The sequence below is a fragment of the Musca vetustissima genome, unplaced genomic scaffold, assembly GCF_032173495.1.
Source record: "Musca vetustissima isolate MV318-11 ecotype Yass unplaced genomic scaffold, APGP_CSIRO_Mvet_v1 utg1071, whole genome shotgun sequence".
NCBI classification, from domain to species: Eukaryota; Metazoa; Arthropoda; class Insecta; order Diptera; family Muscidae; genus Musca; species Musca vetustissima.
In genome coordinates, this window is record NW_026882319.1 from 182,682 (window position 1) to 197,092 (window position 14,411).

Sequence of the window (14,411 nt, forward strand, 5' to 3'; positions counted from 1 at the left end):
ACAACAGATATTCAATATAATTATATGAAAATTGTGTAGCAAAGACAACAACCAAAGATAAGATGTTTTTTATATAAGAAAAAAAAATCGAAAAAGAAATAGAACCAAAAATATATACTAAAATAATAATTAATAAAAATAGTACTGTATATAAAACTCAAAACCCAAAGCAAGAAAAGACAGTCGTCGCAAACACACACAAAACGGCACAAAGTGTAAAGCTTTATTTAACAAAAGAAAAATAAATTCCTCAAGTAAAAATATTGTGTATGTAAATATTATTAATATTTTTTATATATAAAAAAATAAAAATTATTTATACTATGTGAAAATATGTATTAATATAAAAAAAACATTTTTTTGTAATTGTAAATATATAAATATTTGAAAAATAAATAAAAAAATATAAATATTTAAAAAATTAATTTCGAATAAATTATATAAAAAAGATGACTAATGAAAAAATAACTATTAGTTAGACAGGTCAGGTATTATTAAACAAAATTAAAAATTAAAATAATTTAATAGAATTTAAAAAGCAAAAATTTAAAAATAATATAAAAAATCGACAACATAAAAACAATCATTTTTGTAACAAATAAATAAAAGGAAATTATAAAAAAACTCGAATAAAAAAATTATGAAAAAATACAACATTACAAATATATAAAAAATACAAGTAAATTTTTTTAATAAAAAAATATTATTTTATATTAATAAATAAATTTTGAAATTTGTCCTTATTATAAAATTCTTTGGTTGACATCTTTTTTAATTTTTTAATGTATATTCTTAATTTGTTATAAACATTTAAGTGTATTTTTTTTAATTTTAATTTTTTTTTTTATTTTTTTATTATTATTTTTATTATTTAGTTCCTAAAAACAATTTCGTTATATTTTTAAATATTTAATATTTTTGAATTAAAAATGAAAAGAATGTTCGAATTTTTGTACTTGCATGAAAATTTTGTGAGTGAAATTTTCTGTATAAATATTGCATATACAGATGTCTCGTGTTCGGTGACCCATAGTGAAATTCGATGTCGAATATTGGTCCCATTTATGCCGCTCCCCTAAAGTGAGCCCAAATGGGGGTATTGGCTTAGTTCTGAAGGGAACGAAAATTACCTGAATGTCACACTTTTTTATTTATATGCCTAATATTGTGATTGAGTTTGCCTATATAAATATTGCATATACAGATGTCTCGTGTTCGGTGACTCATATTGAAATTCGATGTAGAATATTTGTTCCTATTATACCGCTCCCCTAAAGTGAACCCAAATGGGGGATATTGGCTTAGTTCTGAAGGGAACGAAAATTAGCTGAAAGTCATACTTTTTTATTTATATATCAAAATTGTGATTGAGTTTGCATATATAAATATTGCATATACAGATTTCTCGTGTTCAGCGACCCATAATAAAAATCGATGTAGAATATTTTTACCCTTTATACCGCTCCCCTAAAGTGAACCGCAATGGGAGATATTGGCTTAATTCTGAAACGTTGGAATAACCAAAAAAAGTCGCATATTTTTTTATTTGCATATCAAATTTTGTTGGAGCATTTACATACATACCTATTGCATATGCAGATGTCTCGTGTTTGCCTACCCATAGTGAAATTCGATGCAGAATATTTGTTGCCATTATACCTCTTTCCTAAAGTAAACCCCAATGGGAGATATTGGCTTAATTGTGAAACCATGGGAAATTACCTAAAAGTCGCATTTTTAATTTATATACCTAATATTGTGATTGAGTTTGCATACATAAATATTGCATATACCGATTTATCGTGTTCGGGAATCCATATTGGAATTCGATCTAGAATATTTGTTTCCTTTATACCATCCTTCTAAAGTGATATATAAGGGAAGATGTACCCCTTATACTGAAAATGATGAAAAAAATTGCTTATATTTTTTATTATTTGAATACCAAATTTTTCGGTTGAAATTTTACACATATATATCAATTTGAAAAATTTCTTGTGTTCGGCTACCCATAGTGAAATTCGATGTAGAATATTTGTTCCCTTTATACCACTCTTCTAAAGTGATTACTAAGGGAAGATTAAGTCTTTATACTGAAAGGTTCGAAAAAAAAAAAATAATAAAAAAAAATATAATAATGTTTTTATTGAAATCCCTAATTTTGAGGTCATATTTCACACATATATATTAATTTGACAGATTTCTTGTGTTCGACGGCCCATAACGAAATTTTGTCTAGAATATTTTTTCCCTTTATACCATCCTCCTAAAGTGATTTATAAGGTAAGATTTAGTCCTAATACTGAAAGGTTCGAAAATAATGGAAACATCTTTTTTATTTGAATACCTAGTTTTTCGGGTGCAGTTATAGACATATATTTGACAGACAGTTATAGATATATATTATACAATTTGACAGATTTCTTGTGTTCGGCGACACATAGTGAAATTCGATATAGAATATTTGGTCCCTTTATAACAACCTGCTAAAGTGATATATAAGGGTAGATTTAGCCCCTATACTGAAACGTTCGAAAATAATGATAAAATAACTAATAATGTTTTTATTTGAATCCCTAATTTTCGAAGTGATATTTTATACATATATATTAATTTGACAGATTTCTTGTTTTCGGTCACTCATATTGAAATTCGATGTAGAATATTTGTTCCCTTTATAACGACCCTCCAAAGTCATTCCCAAGGTGAAATTTCGGTCTATTCTCAATGTTTGTATAAAAGCAATCCCGAAAAAAATTAATTATTTTTTTTAATTAATTTTGTTTAATTTAAATTTATTTAATAATATATTGAGTAGGCAATATATTAATGTTCTCATGACAAATATTTTTTTTAATTTCGTATTATTTTTAATAGAATTTAAATTTTAATTAAATTTAAATAACAATTTTTTTAAATAATTCAATGAAACCCCTAAAAATATGCAATACTTTCACATTTATTTTTTACAATTTTTATATAAAACTATGAAGCTTTTCAATTTTTTTTTTGTTTAATTTTTATGAAATAGTTTATATAAAAAAATTCAAAACACAAAAATCATATCAATTTGTTTTGCAAAAATAAAAATTCCTAGAAATAAAAATAAAATAAACGAACGCATAATTTTTGTTTTCAAACTGAAATTGTGATAGATATCTTGTGTTTACATATTTCAGGTTAATGACTAAATATTATATATAATATATAAATATATTATATATAAATATTATTTTTTTTTTTATTAAACCAAAAAAGAAATCCGAAAAATAAAAATATAAATTTATAAAAAAAATGTTATATTTATTAATTTTAATTTAAAATAGAGTGCTCAAATTGTGAAGTCTAATATAATTATTTTTTATATAAAAATCATTACTATTAAATATTATTTTTTGTTTTTTTATGTTGTACTTAAGACATTATTAAAAAATAAGTTTATTATAAAATTTTTATTGAAATAAATTAAAAAGAAAACTATTAATTTTAATCTATTATTTAATTTTCAACTATATGTAAATGTATCTGATTTAAGTCTGAATTATAATAAAAAAAAAAAACAACTACATTTTTTTAATACCAAAAACTAAATAATATTGTGAATAAATAAAGAGAAACAAAATATCTAATAAAAATTTTTCAACAAAAATGTATAACATTAATAACAAAAAAATAATAATAATAAAAATTTAAAAATAAAAAAATAAAAATTTATCAAAAAACATAAATAATATTAAAAATACAACAAACAAAACTTCCTAAATAAAAATAATTTTTTTGAAAAAAATATCTACAACATGGTTTTAATAATGAAGAAAATATATTTTTTTTTTTAATTCTGGGCCATCTGATATAAACATAGAGACATTTGTGTGTATGAGTGATGACAACATGTATACGCCTATGAGGTAACAACATTATTTGTCAATAATGTGGAAGAATTTTCATACATAAATATTAGAAGTTCAGATTCCGTTTGTTTGGTGATCCATAGTGAAATTTTGTGTAGAATATTTGTTCCATTTATAACTCTCCCCTAAAGTGAATTTCAAGGGGAGATTTGGGCTTTATTTGAAAATAACCCATAAAATTGGTTAAAATTTTGTTTAGTGTTATAGCCATTTTTGCGAATGAAATTTCATACAAAACATTGCCAGATGCAGATTTCTTCTAGTCTGCGCCCTATATCGAAATTTGATCAAGAATTTATCCTACTTTATACATCCTCTCTAAAGAGGTGCACTCATGTGTATTAGTGATGACAACATGTATACGCCTATGAGGCAAAACATTATTTGTCAATAATGTGGGAGGAATTTTCATACATAAATATTAGAAATTCAGATTCCGTTTGTTTGGTAACCCATAGTGAAATTTTGTGTAGAATATTTGTTCCTTTAATACCACGCCCCTAAAGTGATTTTCAAGGGGAGTTCTGGGCTTTATTTGAAAATAACCCACAAAATTGGTTAAACATTTTCTTTACAGATATAGGCAATATTGTGAATGAAATTTCATATATAAAAATTCCAGATACAGATTTCTTCTGGTCGATGACCTATAGTGAAATTTGATGGAGAATCTTACCTTCTTTACTACCTCCTCTCTAAATTGAACCTCAATGGTAGATATTGGCTTAATTCGGAAACGTTCGAAAATAACCAAAAACGTCTCACATTTTTTTTAATTGCATATCAAATTTTGTGAGAGCATTTCTATTAATAGATATTGCATATACATATACCTCGTGTTCGGTGACCCATACTGAAATTTGGTGTAGAATATTTTTATACCACCCTCCTAAAGTGATTTATAGGGGAAGATTTAGCCCTGGTACTGAAGCGTTTGAAAATAATGAAAAAATCTCTAATATATATATATATATATATTTTTTTTTTTGAATACCTAATTTTGGAGATGAAATTTGATTCAAACCAACTCCCTGAAATAATTGAATCTCCAATTGGTCTCAATCTGAACGGTTTTCATCAGAATTGTCTTCAACTGGTTGTAAATTGTTAACCCCTAGGTCTATTAAGACAAAATAGGTTTCATATTAAAGAGGAGATATTTGTCTTTATTATAAAAAGGGCAAATTTAATTTCTAAATTCAGTATAAAGTCACAATTTACAAATGTATGCTTCAAAATAATTTTTCACATAAAAAGCTTCATATTTTTGAAAATGCCTATACGATACGAGATAGCCAGTCTCCTTAGCTTTCATACGACACCAATTTTATTACAATACGTCGAGTAGTTCAAAAGTTATGCCACAAAAACTGGAACATTAATTTTTTCGTTTCGGCCAATTGGGTCTACTGCACCAATAGATGGCGCCCCAGTCGCAAGATTATCAAGTCGCTAGGGCAAATCAAGGCATTCATAAAATCGCCATAACTTTTGAACGAATTGTGATTTTTGAAAGATTTAAACGGTTATCAGCAGGTCAGAACTCACTGCTTCTCTGTGTGCAACAATAAAATTTAAATCCTTCTCAGAAATAGGAAAAATTTCCTCACAAATAATGTCAAGCATTATTAGAAAGCTTTCTAGGCAATTTTCGTGGCATAATAAATTCTCCATCGAAAGAAAACTCTTGAAGCTTTAAAGAACCGTTTGAATTTTCCAAATATCACAATTCGCTCCAAAGTTATTTGCATTTTACCAATACCTTGATTTGCCCTTACGACCTGTCAATTTTGCGACTGGGGCGCCATCTATTGGTGCAGTAGACCCAAATGACCGAAACTAAAAAACTTAAGGTTCACTTCAATCTGCAATAACTTTTGAACTACTTGGAGTATTGGAATAAAATGGGTATCATATGAAAGCTAAGGACTCTAGCTTTTTCGTTATTTGCTTAAAAAATAATAGATATAAAATTTTCTATATGAAAAACTTCTTTAAAAAATATCTTTAAAAATTACAATATTAAATATTGGTTTGAAATAAAATGTATCGATACTATAATAAAGACAACATTTTGCCCTTTAATATGACACCCTATTTGTTGTAATTGAGCCGGTCGTTAAAAAGTTACAGGCAAAGGAAGAGAAATCTATGTTTGACCCTTGAAATATTCTTTAAAAAATCCACGCCTATTTTGAACCTTGAAAAAGTTATTCTTTAAAAAATCCACGCCTATTTCGAGCCTTGAAAAAATTATTCTTTAAAAAATCTACGCCTATTTTGAACCTTGAAAAAGTTATTCTTTAAAAAATCCACGCCTATTTCGAGCCTTGAAAAAATTATTCTTTAAAAAATCTACGCCTATTTCGAGCCTTGAAAAAATATTCTTTAAAAAATCCACGCCTATATTGACCCTTGAAAAAATATTCTTTAAAAAATCCACGCCTATATTGACCCTTGAAAAAATATTCTTTAAAAAATCCACGCCTATATTGACCCTTGAAAAAATATTCTTTAAAAAATCCACGCCTATATTGACCCTTGAAAAAATATTCTTTAAAAAATCCACGCCTATATTGACCCTTGAAAAAATATTCTTTAAAAAATCCACGCCTATATTGACCCTTGAAAAAATATTCTTTAAAAAATCCACGCCTATATTGACCCTTGAAAAAATATTCTTTAAAAAATCCACGCCTATATTGACCCTTGAAAAAATATTCTTTAAAAAATCCACGCCTATATTGACCCTTGAAAAAATATTCTTTAAAAAATCCACGCCTATATTGACCCTTGAAAAAAATATTCTTTAAAAAATCCACGCCTATTTTGACCCTTGAAAAAATATTCTTTAAAAAATCCACGCCTATATTGACCCTTGAAAAAATATTCTTTAAAAAATCCACGCCTATATTGACCCTTGAAAAAAATATTCTTTAAAAAATCCACGCCTATATTGACCCTTGAAAAAATATTCTTTAAAAAATCCACGCCTATATTGACCCTTGAAAAAATATTCTTTAAAAAATCCACGCCTATATTGACCCTTGAAAAAAATATTCTTTAAAAAATCCACGCCTATATTGACCCTTGAAAAAAATATTCTTTAAAAAATCCACGCCTCAAAATGGTCCTTTGAAAAAAATATTCTTTAAAAAATACACGCCTTTTTTGAGCCTTGAAAAAATTATTCTTTAAAAAATCCACGCCTTAAAATGGACCTTGAAAACAATATTCTTAAAAAAATCCACACCTTTTAAAAAATTATTATTTTTAATTTATTTTTCATTGCAGGTTGTTATGAATTCTATATCCTTGGATTTCAGTACGATGCCAATCGAAAACGATCTACAAATAAGTTGAAAATATGACAGGCCCGCCCAGCCCAAAACGATAATTATATCTTTTGGAAATATGCCGTTCTCTCAATCATAAAATTCTACAAGGAAGTACTGCAAAGACCAAATACTGAGCCCAATAAGTCCGTTTAGTTGTTAAGAAAATTAATTTTTAAAACAAATTTTTTGTATATATTTAAAATATATTTAATAAAATTGAAAAAAAAAAATAAAAAAATGTTTGTTTTTATTTACGGATACACACACACAAATACGGTAAGTATGCTCCCCCTGCCCCTATGACGTCACAAATTTTCATTCTTTCAACGTGTGGGTATTTTGCATTTTTTGGGCAAATTTCACAAAAATACCAGGCGCCCAGAATGAAATAGCAAGTAGCCCGCCAAAAAAATAAAAATAAAAAATGTAGAAAAATTTGCATCTGGCAATGCCGTACCAAATATCAAAAATTGTAGCATACTTTTAGGAGCTCGATTTTTTTGCGGGCACCTTGTTATTTTATTCTGGGCGCCTGGTATTTTTGGAAAATTGGACCAAAAATGCCACAACATTTTTGGGATTTATAAAATTCGTTGGGAGGGTGGGAGAGAGGGAGGGAGCAAGGATAGACAGACATGTGATGTCACAACAATTTTTCTTTCACCTGGTGTGTTTTGTGTGCATTTTTTGGGCAAATTTCACAAAAATACCAGGCGCCCAGAATGAAATAGAAAGTAGCCCGCCAAAAAAATAAAAAATGAAATTACAAAATTTGTAGCATACTTTTAGGAGCTCGATTTTTTTTTTTTGCGGGCACCTTACTATTTCATTCTGGGCGCCTGGTATTTTTGTGAAATTTGCACAAAATGCCACAATATTTTTGAGATTTTTTAAATTCATTAGGAGGGAGTTAGCAGACATCTGACGTTACTTTTTTTACAATTAAGTGCTAAGCAGGTAAGAAACCCCCACTAACGGACTTTTAGACGTCCATTAATAAATAAAAAAAACATTTTTAGTATTTGTTTTCAAATCGGTTTATTTGTTTTATTAAAAAAAAAATAATCAATAAATTAAATATATAATGAAAATATGAACTACATACACTACTTAAAGTACTTAATAGTATATTAATAAAATAGTAGTAGCAGTACGGGATAGATTGATGACTGACGTCAGGTTTAAAGTTTGCATTGGGTAATTTTTACTTTCGAAAATTCCTCAAATATACCAGGTATCCAGAACTGGTAGTAGGTACAAAAATAGACTAATTGGCAAACTGCTGGCTTTCAGTTCCATAACTTTCGTAACCGGATTGAAATTCGTGCGGAGCAAAGCATTTTAGGGCTTATATCAGGAAATAGATATAAAAAAATCAACATATCTGCCTTTGGTAGTCCTTGAAGAAACAGGATTTCTATAAAAAAAATTACTAAAGTTAACCATTAGTGGGAGATTTTGTCAAAATAACACAAAAAAGGATTATAGTTGTTTTAGTGCTATAGACAAATTTGAAAATGAAATTTTTTTAAGTAAATATTGGATATACATAATTCTTCGGTTCGGTGACCCATAGTGAAATTTGATGAAGAATTTTTCCTTCTTTAATAGCAAGTCTCTAAAGTGAAGCACAAAGGTAGATTTTAGCTTAGTTTCGGAATACCCGACAGTAACTCGTAAAAATACATCTAAGCTTTTCTGAATTATATATCCAATTTTGTGAGTCAAACTATATACATAAATACTGTATGTACTGATTTTTACTATTCCGTGACCCATAGTGAAATTCGATGAAGAATTTTTCCATCTTTAATACCAAGTCACTAAATTGAATCTCAAAGGGAGATTTTAGGTTAGATTCGAAATAACCGCCAGTAACCCGAAAAAAAATCATTTAAGCTTTTTTGAGTTATATATCCAATGTTGTGAGTCAAATTTTATAAATACTGAATGTACTGATTTTTACTGTTCAGTGACCCATAGTGAAATTTAATGTAGAATATTTGTTCCTTTGATACCAATTACCTACGGTGATTTTTAATGGGTGGTTTTGCCTTCGAACGAAAAATAACCTCAAAAAAGTTAATTTTTAATCACATATATATTATATATGCAGATTTCTTCTAGTCGGTGACCCATAGTTAAATTTAATGAAGAATTTTTCTTTCTTTAGTAGCTTGCCACTAAAGTCGACATAGTGGGAGATTTTGTCTTTTTTCGGAAATAACCAAAAAAATTATGAAAACAAAATTTTTGTAGGTAAATATTGGATATACACAATTCTCCGGTTCGGTGACCCATAATGAAATTTGATGAAGAATTTGTCTTTCTTCAATACCATCTCTCTAAAGTGAACCACAAAGGGAGATTTTAGGTTAGAGTCGAAAAAACAGCAATAACCCGTGACATATTATTTAAGCATTCCTCTGACTTATAACCTATTTTGTGTGTCAAATTTTATACATAAATACTGAAAGTACGGATTTTTACCCTTCAGTGACCCATAGTGAAATTTAATGAAGAATATTTGTTCCTTTTATAGCAATTACCTAGGGAGGCTTTTAATGCGTGATTTTGGCTTCAATCGAAAATAACCTCAAAAAATCAAATAATTGTAATTTATCTGCTCAAATTTGTGTTTGAAAATTCTCACATATCTATTATATATACAGATATCTATTATATATACATAGTGAAATTTTCTTTAATGCCAGTTGGCTTAAACCCATAATAAACAACGTTAAACAACATAACCTCAATATTACATTTAAATGAAAATTTGCAAGTTGAAACACATTTGTAAGTAAAATTTCGTCCATAAATATTATATATACCTATTTCCTTCATTCGGTGACCCATAATGAAATTTGATAGATAACATTTCTTACTTTAATACCAACTCTCTAAATTGAACCCCAATGTGAAATATTGCCTCGAAACAAAAACAACCTAAGATATGTATTTTTTGTTGGCTAACCTATAGAGAAATTTTATATCATAAATCTATTTATTTTCCATCTAAGCAAAAAGCTTATAAAGCATTTGAAAAGCATTAATATAATGTGGTCCTCTGTCTCTCTTTACTTCGCCCTGCTCCTCCTCTTACTCATTCCCCTACACTTTTCGCACCTACTGTTGTGTGCTAAACAAATAACTCAATGTCGTTGGCTGGGCATGGAAACGCACCTGAGCCTCTTCCCATTTGGTGTGTATTAATTTTTGCAGCGGAGTATTTACGGCCAGTTCTTCCTTAATTTCATCTTTATCATCTTTGGGTTTACCCGAGAGAGATGTTGTTTCTGTTGTGGACATTTGCCGTTCGAGCATACCCGTTGCCTGATCATTGTATGAACGATTATCGATTGTCATAAGAATTTCACGACCCGAACAGCTGTAGTAGTAGAGATCGAAACGTGATTCGGCATGATAATTTCGCAAGAGATCGGGGTTACGATTAAACATAACACCAAAGTGCCCGGCGCAGAGGGTTATCCAAATGGGGTAATTGGGTGTTTTGAGACGGGAACCTGGCTGGCGGGCCACCAAGTTGCTCTGGAAGAAATTTGGGGAGGGAAATTAATAAAAAAAAATTAGTTTTTTATTAATTTTGTGTTACTTGACCACTTTCACCCTCCCAGAGCATGAGACCAATGGCACAGCGATTAAGGACTCCATATTGGGGAACGGCCTAAAAAATTAACGAGAAACAATATTTTTCCGATTCTCTTTATATTGAAATGTTTGCTATATGTCCTTCTCCTTACATAACTATTTTCATCGCCCACATTAACCACCCCATTGTGTATATATGGCGTGGCTCTACCAGTCAGCAGCAGGGTCACAATCATCAATGAGCCCTCCTCATTGTTGCTCATGGTTAGCGGGACAGTCTTGGTGGAATCCAAATCGCTGCGAACTCTAAAAAATAAATGGAGGAAGAAATTAGTTGAGATTTTAACATTTTTGAAAAAAAAAATCTACTCACCTTCCCATTGTGCGTGTCAAAACGGCACTGTACAAGAAGAGTAGGGTTCCAGGTGAGGCTTCCTCGGTAAACTTTGTAATGAAAAAAATTTTATTAGAATTCATTTTTGAATTTGGAAATTTTTTAAAGGTCCATAGAATACCTACTTACAATTTTATAATTCCGTTTAATGAAAAATTCCAATTCCTCATTTTGATTTAAAGTGAAAATATAAAGCTGGGAGAGAAAAAATATTAAAAATTATATAAAAATTCAATTCTTACATAACCCACCTTTTCCGTTACGCCATCACGAAAATACAATGCACTGTGGTCCACAAAACACTCATCATCGGGAGAGGGTAATACCATTACGACCTTGTCTTTATCGGCAATAATTCTTAAAATTTCTATTAGGGCTGAGACCAGGGCATCTCTTTGCATATCAGATGTGGGGGATAAGGGGCTGAAATGGGGAAAATATTACATAAGAAAAATTTCTCTGTGATATATCACAGTGAACAAATTTTCTCTGTGATATATCACAGTGAACAAATTTTCTCTAGAAAATTTTTCTCTGTGATATATCACAGTGAACAAATTTTCTCTAGAAAATTTTTCTCTGTGATATATCACAGTGAACAAATTTTCTCTAGAAAATTTTTCTCTGTGATATATCACAGTGAACAAATTTTCTAGAAAATTTGAACAAATTTTCTAGAAAATTTTTCTCTGTGATATATCACAGTGAACAAATTTTCTCTAGAAAAAATTCTCTGTGTTATATCACAGTGAACAAATTTTCTCTAGAAAATTTTCTCTGTGATATATCACAGTTGACAAATTTTCTGTGATATATCTAGAAAATTTTTCTCTGTGATATATCACAGTGAACAAATTTTCTCTAGAAATTTTTCTCTGTGATATATCCCAGTGAACAAATTTTCTCTAGAAAAATTTTCTCTGTGATATATCACAATGAACAAATTTTCTCTAGAAAATTTTTCTCTGTGATATATCACAGTGAATAATTTTCTCTAGAAAATTTTCTCTGTGATATATCACAGTGAACAAATTTTCTCTAGAAAATTTTCTCTGTGATATATCACAGTGAACAAATTTTCTCTAAAAAATTTTTCTCTGTGATATATCACAGTGAACAAATTTTCTCTAGAAAATTTTCTCTGTGATATATCACAGTGAATAATTTTCTGGAAAATTTTTTTCTATGACATAATATTCCATTTACTCTGCCATGGCTGCTGCCCTTGTAGTCTTCCGTCCGAATAGCAGATTTTTCACCACAAATCCCTGCACAACGGACAATAATCCTCTTGTGGCATTACGTGGACTTCTCAAACCATAGGCATATTCCTCCTTGGGTGAACCAAAAGTAAATGGGGTCTGGGTCCATTCGGCCCGCATGGGTATGGCAGAGGTGCCAAATACCAATTGCCTTAATTCCTGGAAACATTAAATTTTATTATTTGAAATTTATTAAAAAATTCGAAAAAAATTGGATTTCAAAAAATCTTACCATTGCCAATTCAGGTGTTATGGCCTCAGCACCTTGAGCCTTAAATTGATTTGCCATGCTGCCGTGGAAATTTCCAAAAATTGTTCGTCTTCTATCTCCGAATGCTAAATAGCTTTTAATTTCACTTTCAGTTGCCAGACAGCCAAGTAGATTTGGCTAACAATTTATTTCCGTTTTGTGTTCGGAATATTCTGATATTCAATATTTTTTTTATTTTAATAATTTGTTTTCATATATTTTTTTAATTCATATTTACACATAGTTCTGCACTTGCCCTTAAAAATCAAATATTATTACGCCTTTTTTCATACCGTCAACACTTTTTCGACATTCCCCAGCAATTTCAGCCTGTCACTCAAATCCATTTTCTATGGATGAGGGAGGTGCTCTGTTGTCGGGTCTTTCTTTAATTTTGAATGACTTACAGCCAAATTGAAACTCTTTGCCTGTCATGCAATCGCAAAGTGAAAATGAAAGTGTGAAATTTTATTTCCGAATTTATGTACATTTCGAATTGATTTTTAAGTAGCTTTTCATTGTCGAAATAATCTATGGTTGGATGGGTGTGTATGTCGGTGTGACTGCTCGATGTCATGAAATGTCTTTAATATGTTATTAGTAGTTCAAGTACAAAAGTGGATTCCTGGCATGAAAAGGTATTTGAACTTAAAAATAATTTAAATTTAAGAAGGAGGTATAACACAGTTCCGAAATTTTCTAGAAAAAAAACATTCTGAAATATAGCACAGTGGGGAATTTTCTAGAATTGTTATCTTCGATCTATCACAGATAGAAAATTATTCCGGTGATATATCACAATGAGGAATTTTCATGAAAAAATTTCCTGTGATATATCACAGTTGGAACATTTTCTAATTTTTTCTCTGTGAAATTTCTAGAAATTTGTATCTGTGATACATCACAGTGGGGAATTTTCTTAGAAAATTTTTCCTGTGATATATCACAGTGGGGAATTTTCTTAGAAAATATTTCCCGTGATCACAGTGGGGAATTTTCTTAGAAAATTTTTCCTGTGATATATCACAGTGGGGAATTTTCTTAGAAAATTTTTCCTGTGATATATCACAGTGGGGAATTTTCTAGAAAATTTTTCCTGTGATATATCACAGTGGGGAATTTTACAGGGAATAATTTTCTAGAATTTTTTTTTCTGTGATATATGACAGTGAATAATTTTCTGTGAATTTCATAGAAAAATTTTCCTGTTTTATATCACAGTGGAGAATTTTCCAGATTTTTTTCAGTGATATATCACAGTGGGTAATTTTCTAGAATTTTTGTGATATTTCACAGAAACATTTTTTTAAGTTTTTTATTTGTTCATCTTGATATGTTTTCCAAAAGAAAATTACTTAATTTAAAATAATGACCACAGCTCCACACCTTCGCCAATTGCGTGCAATAATTCCATAATTACCTCAAATAAATTGCAGCAGATTGGACGAAGCATATCACTTCCGTTTTATACCCAGCACCACACTGTGGTACAGGGTATTATGTCTTTGTGCATATGTTTGTAACAAGCAAAAGGAAACGAGGTAGACACAAGAGCGAACCCTATTGAAATTGGGAAAAATCGGTTCAGATTCAGATATAGCTCCCAAAGACCCTAAATATCTTTCGATTTGTACGAAATTTGGC

At 29.3% G+C, this 14,411-nt stretch overlaps 1 protein-coding gene across 1 annotated transcript; it reads right to left on the minus strand.

Moving 5' to 3' along the window:
• Positions 1–10,378: 10,378 nt before the first annotated feature.
• LOC133328634 (inactive ubiquitin carboxyl-terminal hydrolase MINDY-4B) lies at positions 10,379–12,833 on the minus strand. The gene is made up of 8 exons (XM_061537177.1): positions 12,750–12,833; positions 12,462–12,676; positions 11,507–11,678; positions 11,385–11,450; positions 11,235–11,305; positions 11,014–11,167; positions 10,866–10,937; positions 10,379–10,801 (listed from the first exon to the last, which is right to left on the minus strand). Exons 1-8 carry the CDS (start codon positions 12,804–12,806, stop codon positions 10,379–10,381), a joined length of 1,230 nt encoding a protein of 409 aa, XP_061393161.1. The 5' UTR covers positions 12,807–12,833.
• Positions 12,834–14,411: the final 1,578 nt, after the last annotated feature.

What these genes read in the sequence shown, in the direction of transcription:
- LOC133328634 (XM_061537177.1), bottom strand. Translation starts at nt 12,806, where the DNA reads ATGGCAAATCAATTTAAGGCTCAAGGTGCTGAGGCCATAACACCTGAA. An exon ending in TGGGCGATGAAAATAGTTAT is followed by an intron (nt 10,938 to 11,013) that starts GTAAGGAGAAGG and finishes TTAATTTTTTAG; the next exon opens with GCCGTTCCCCAATATGGAGT. An exon ending in GGGAGGGTGAAAGTGGTCAA is followed by an intron (nt 10,802 to 10,865) that starts GTAACACAAAAT and finishes AATTTCTTCCAG; the next exon opens with AGCAACTTGGTGGCCCGCCA.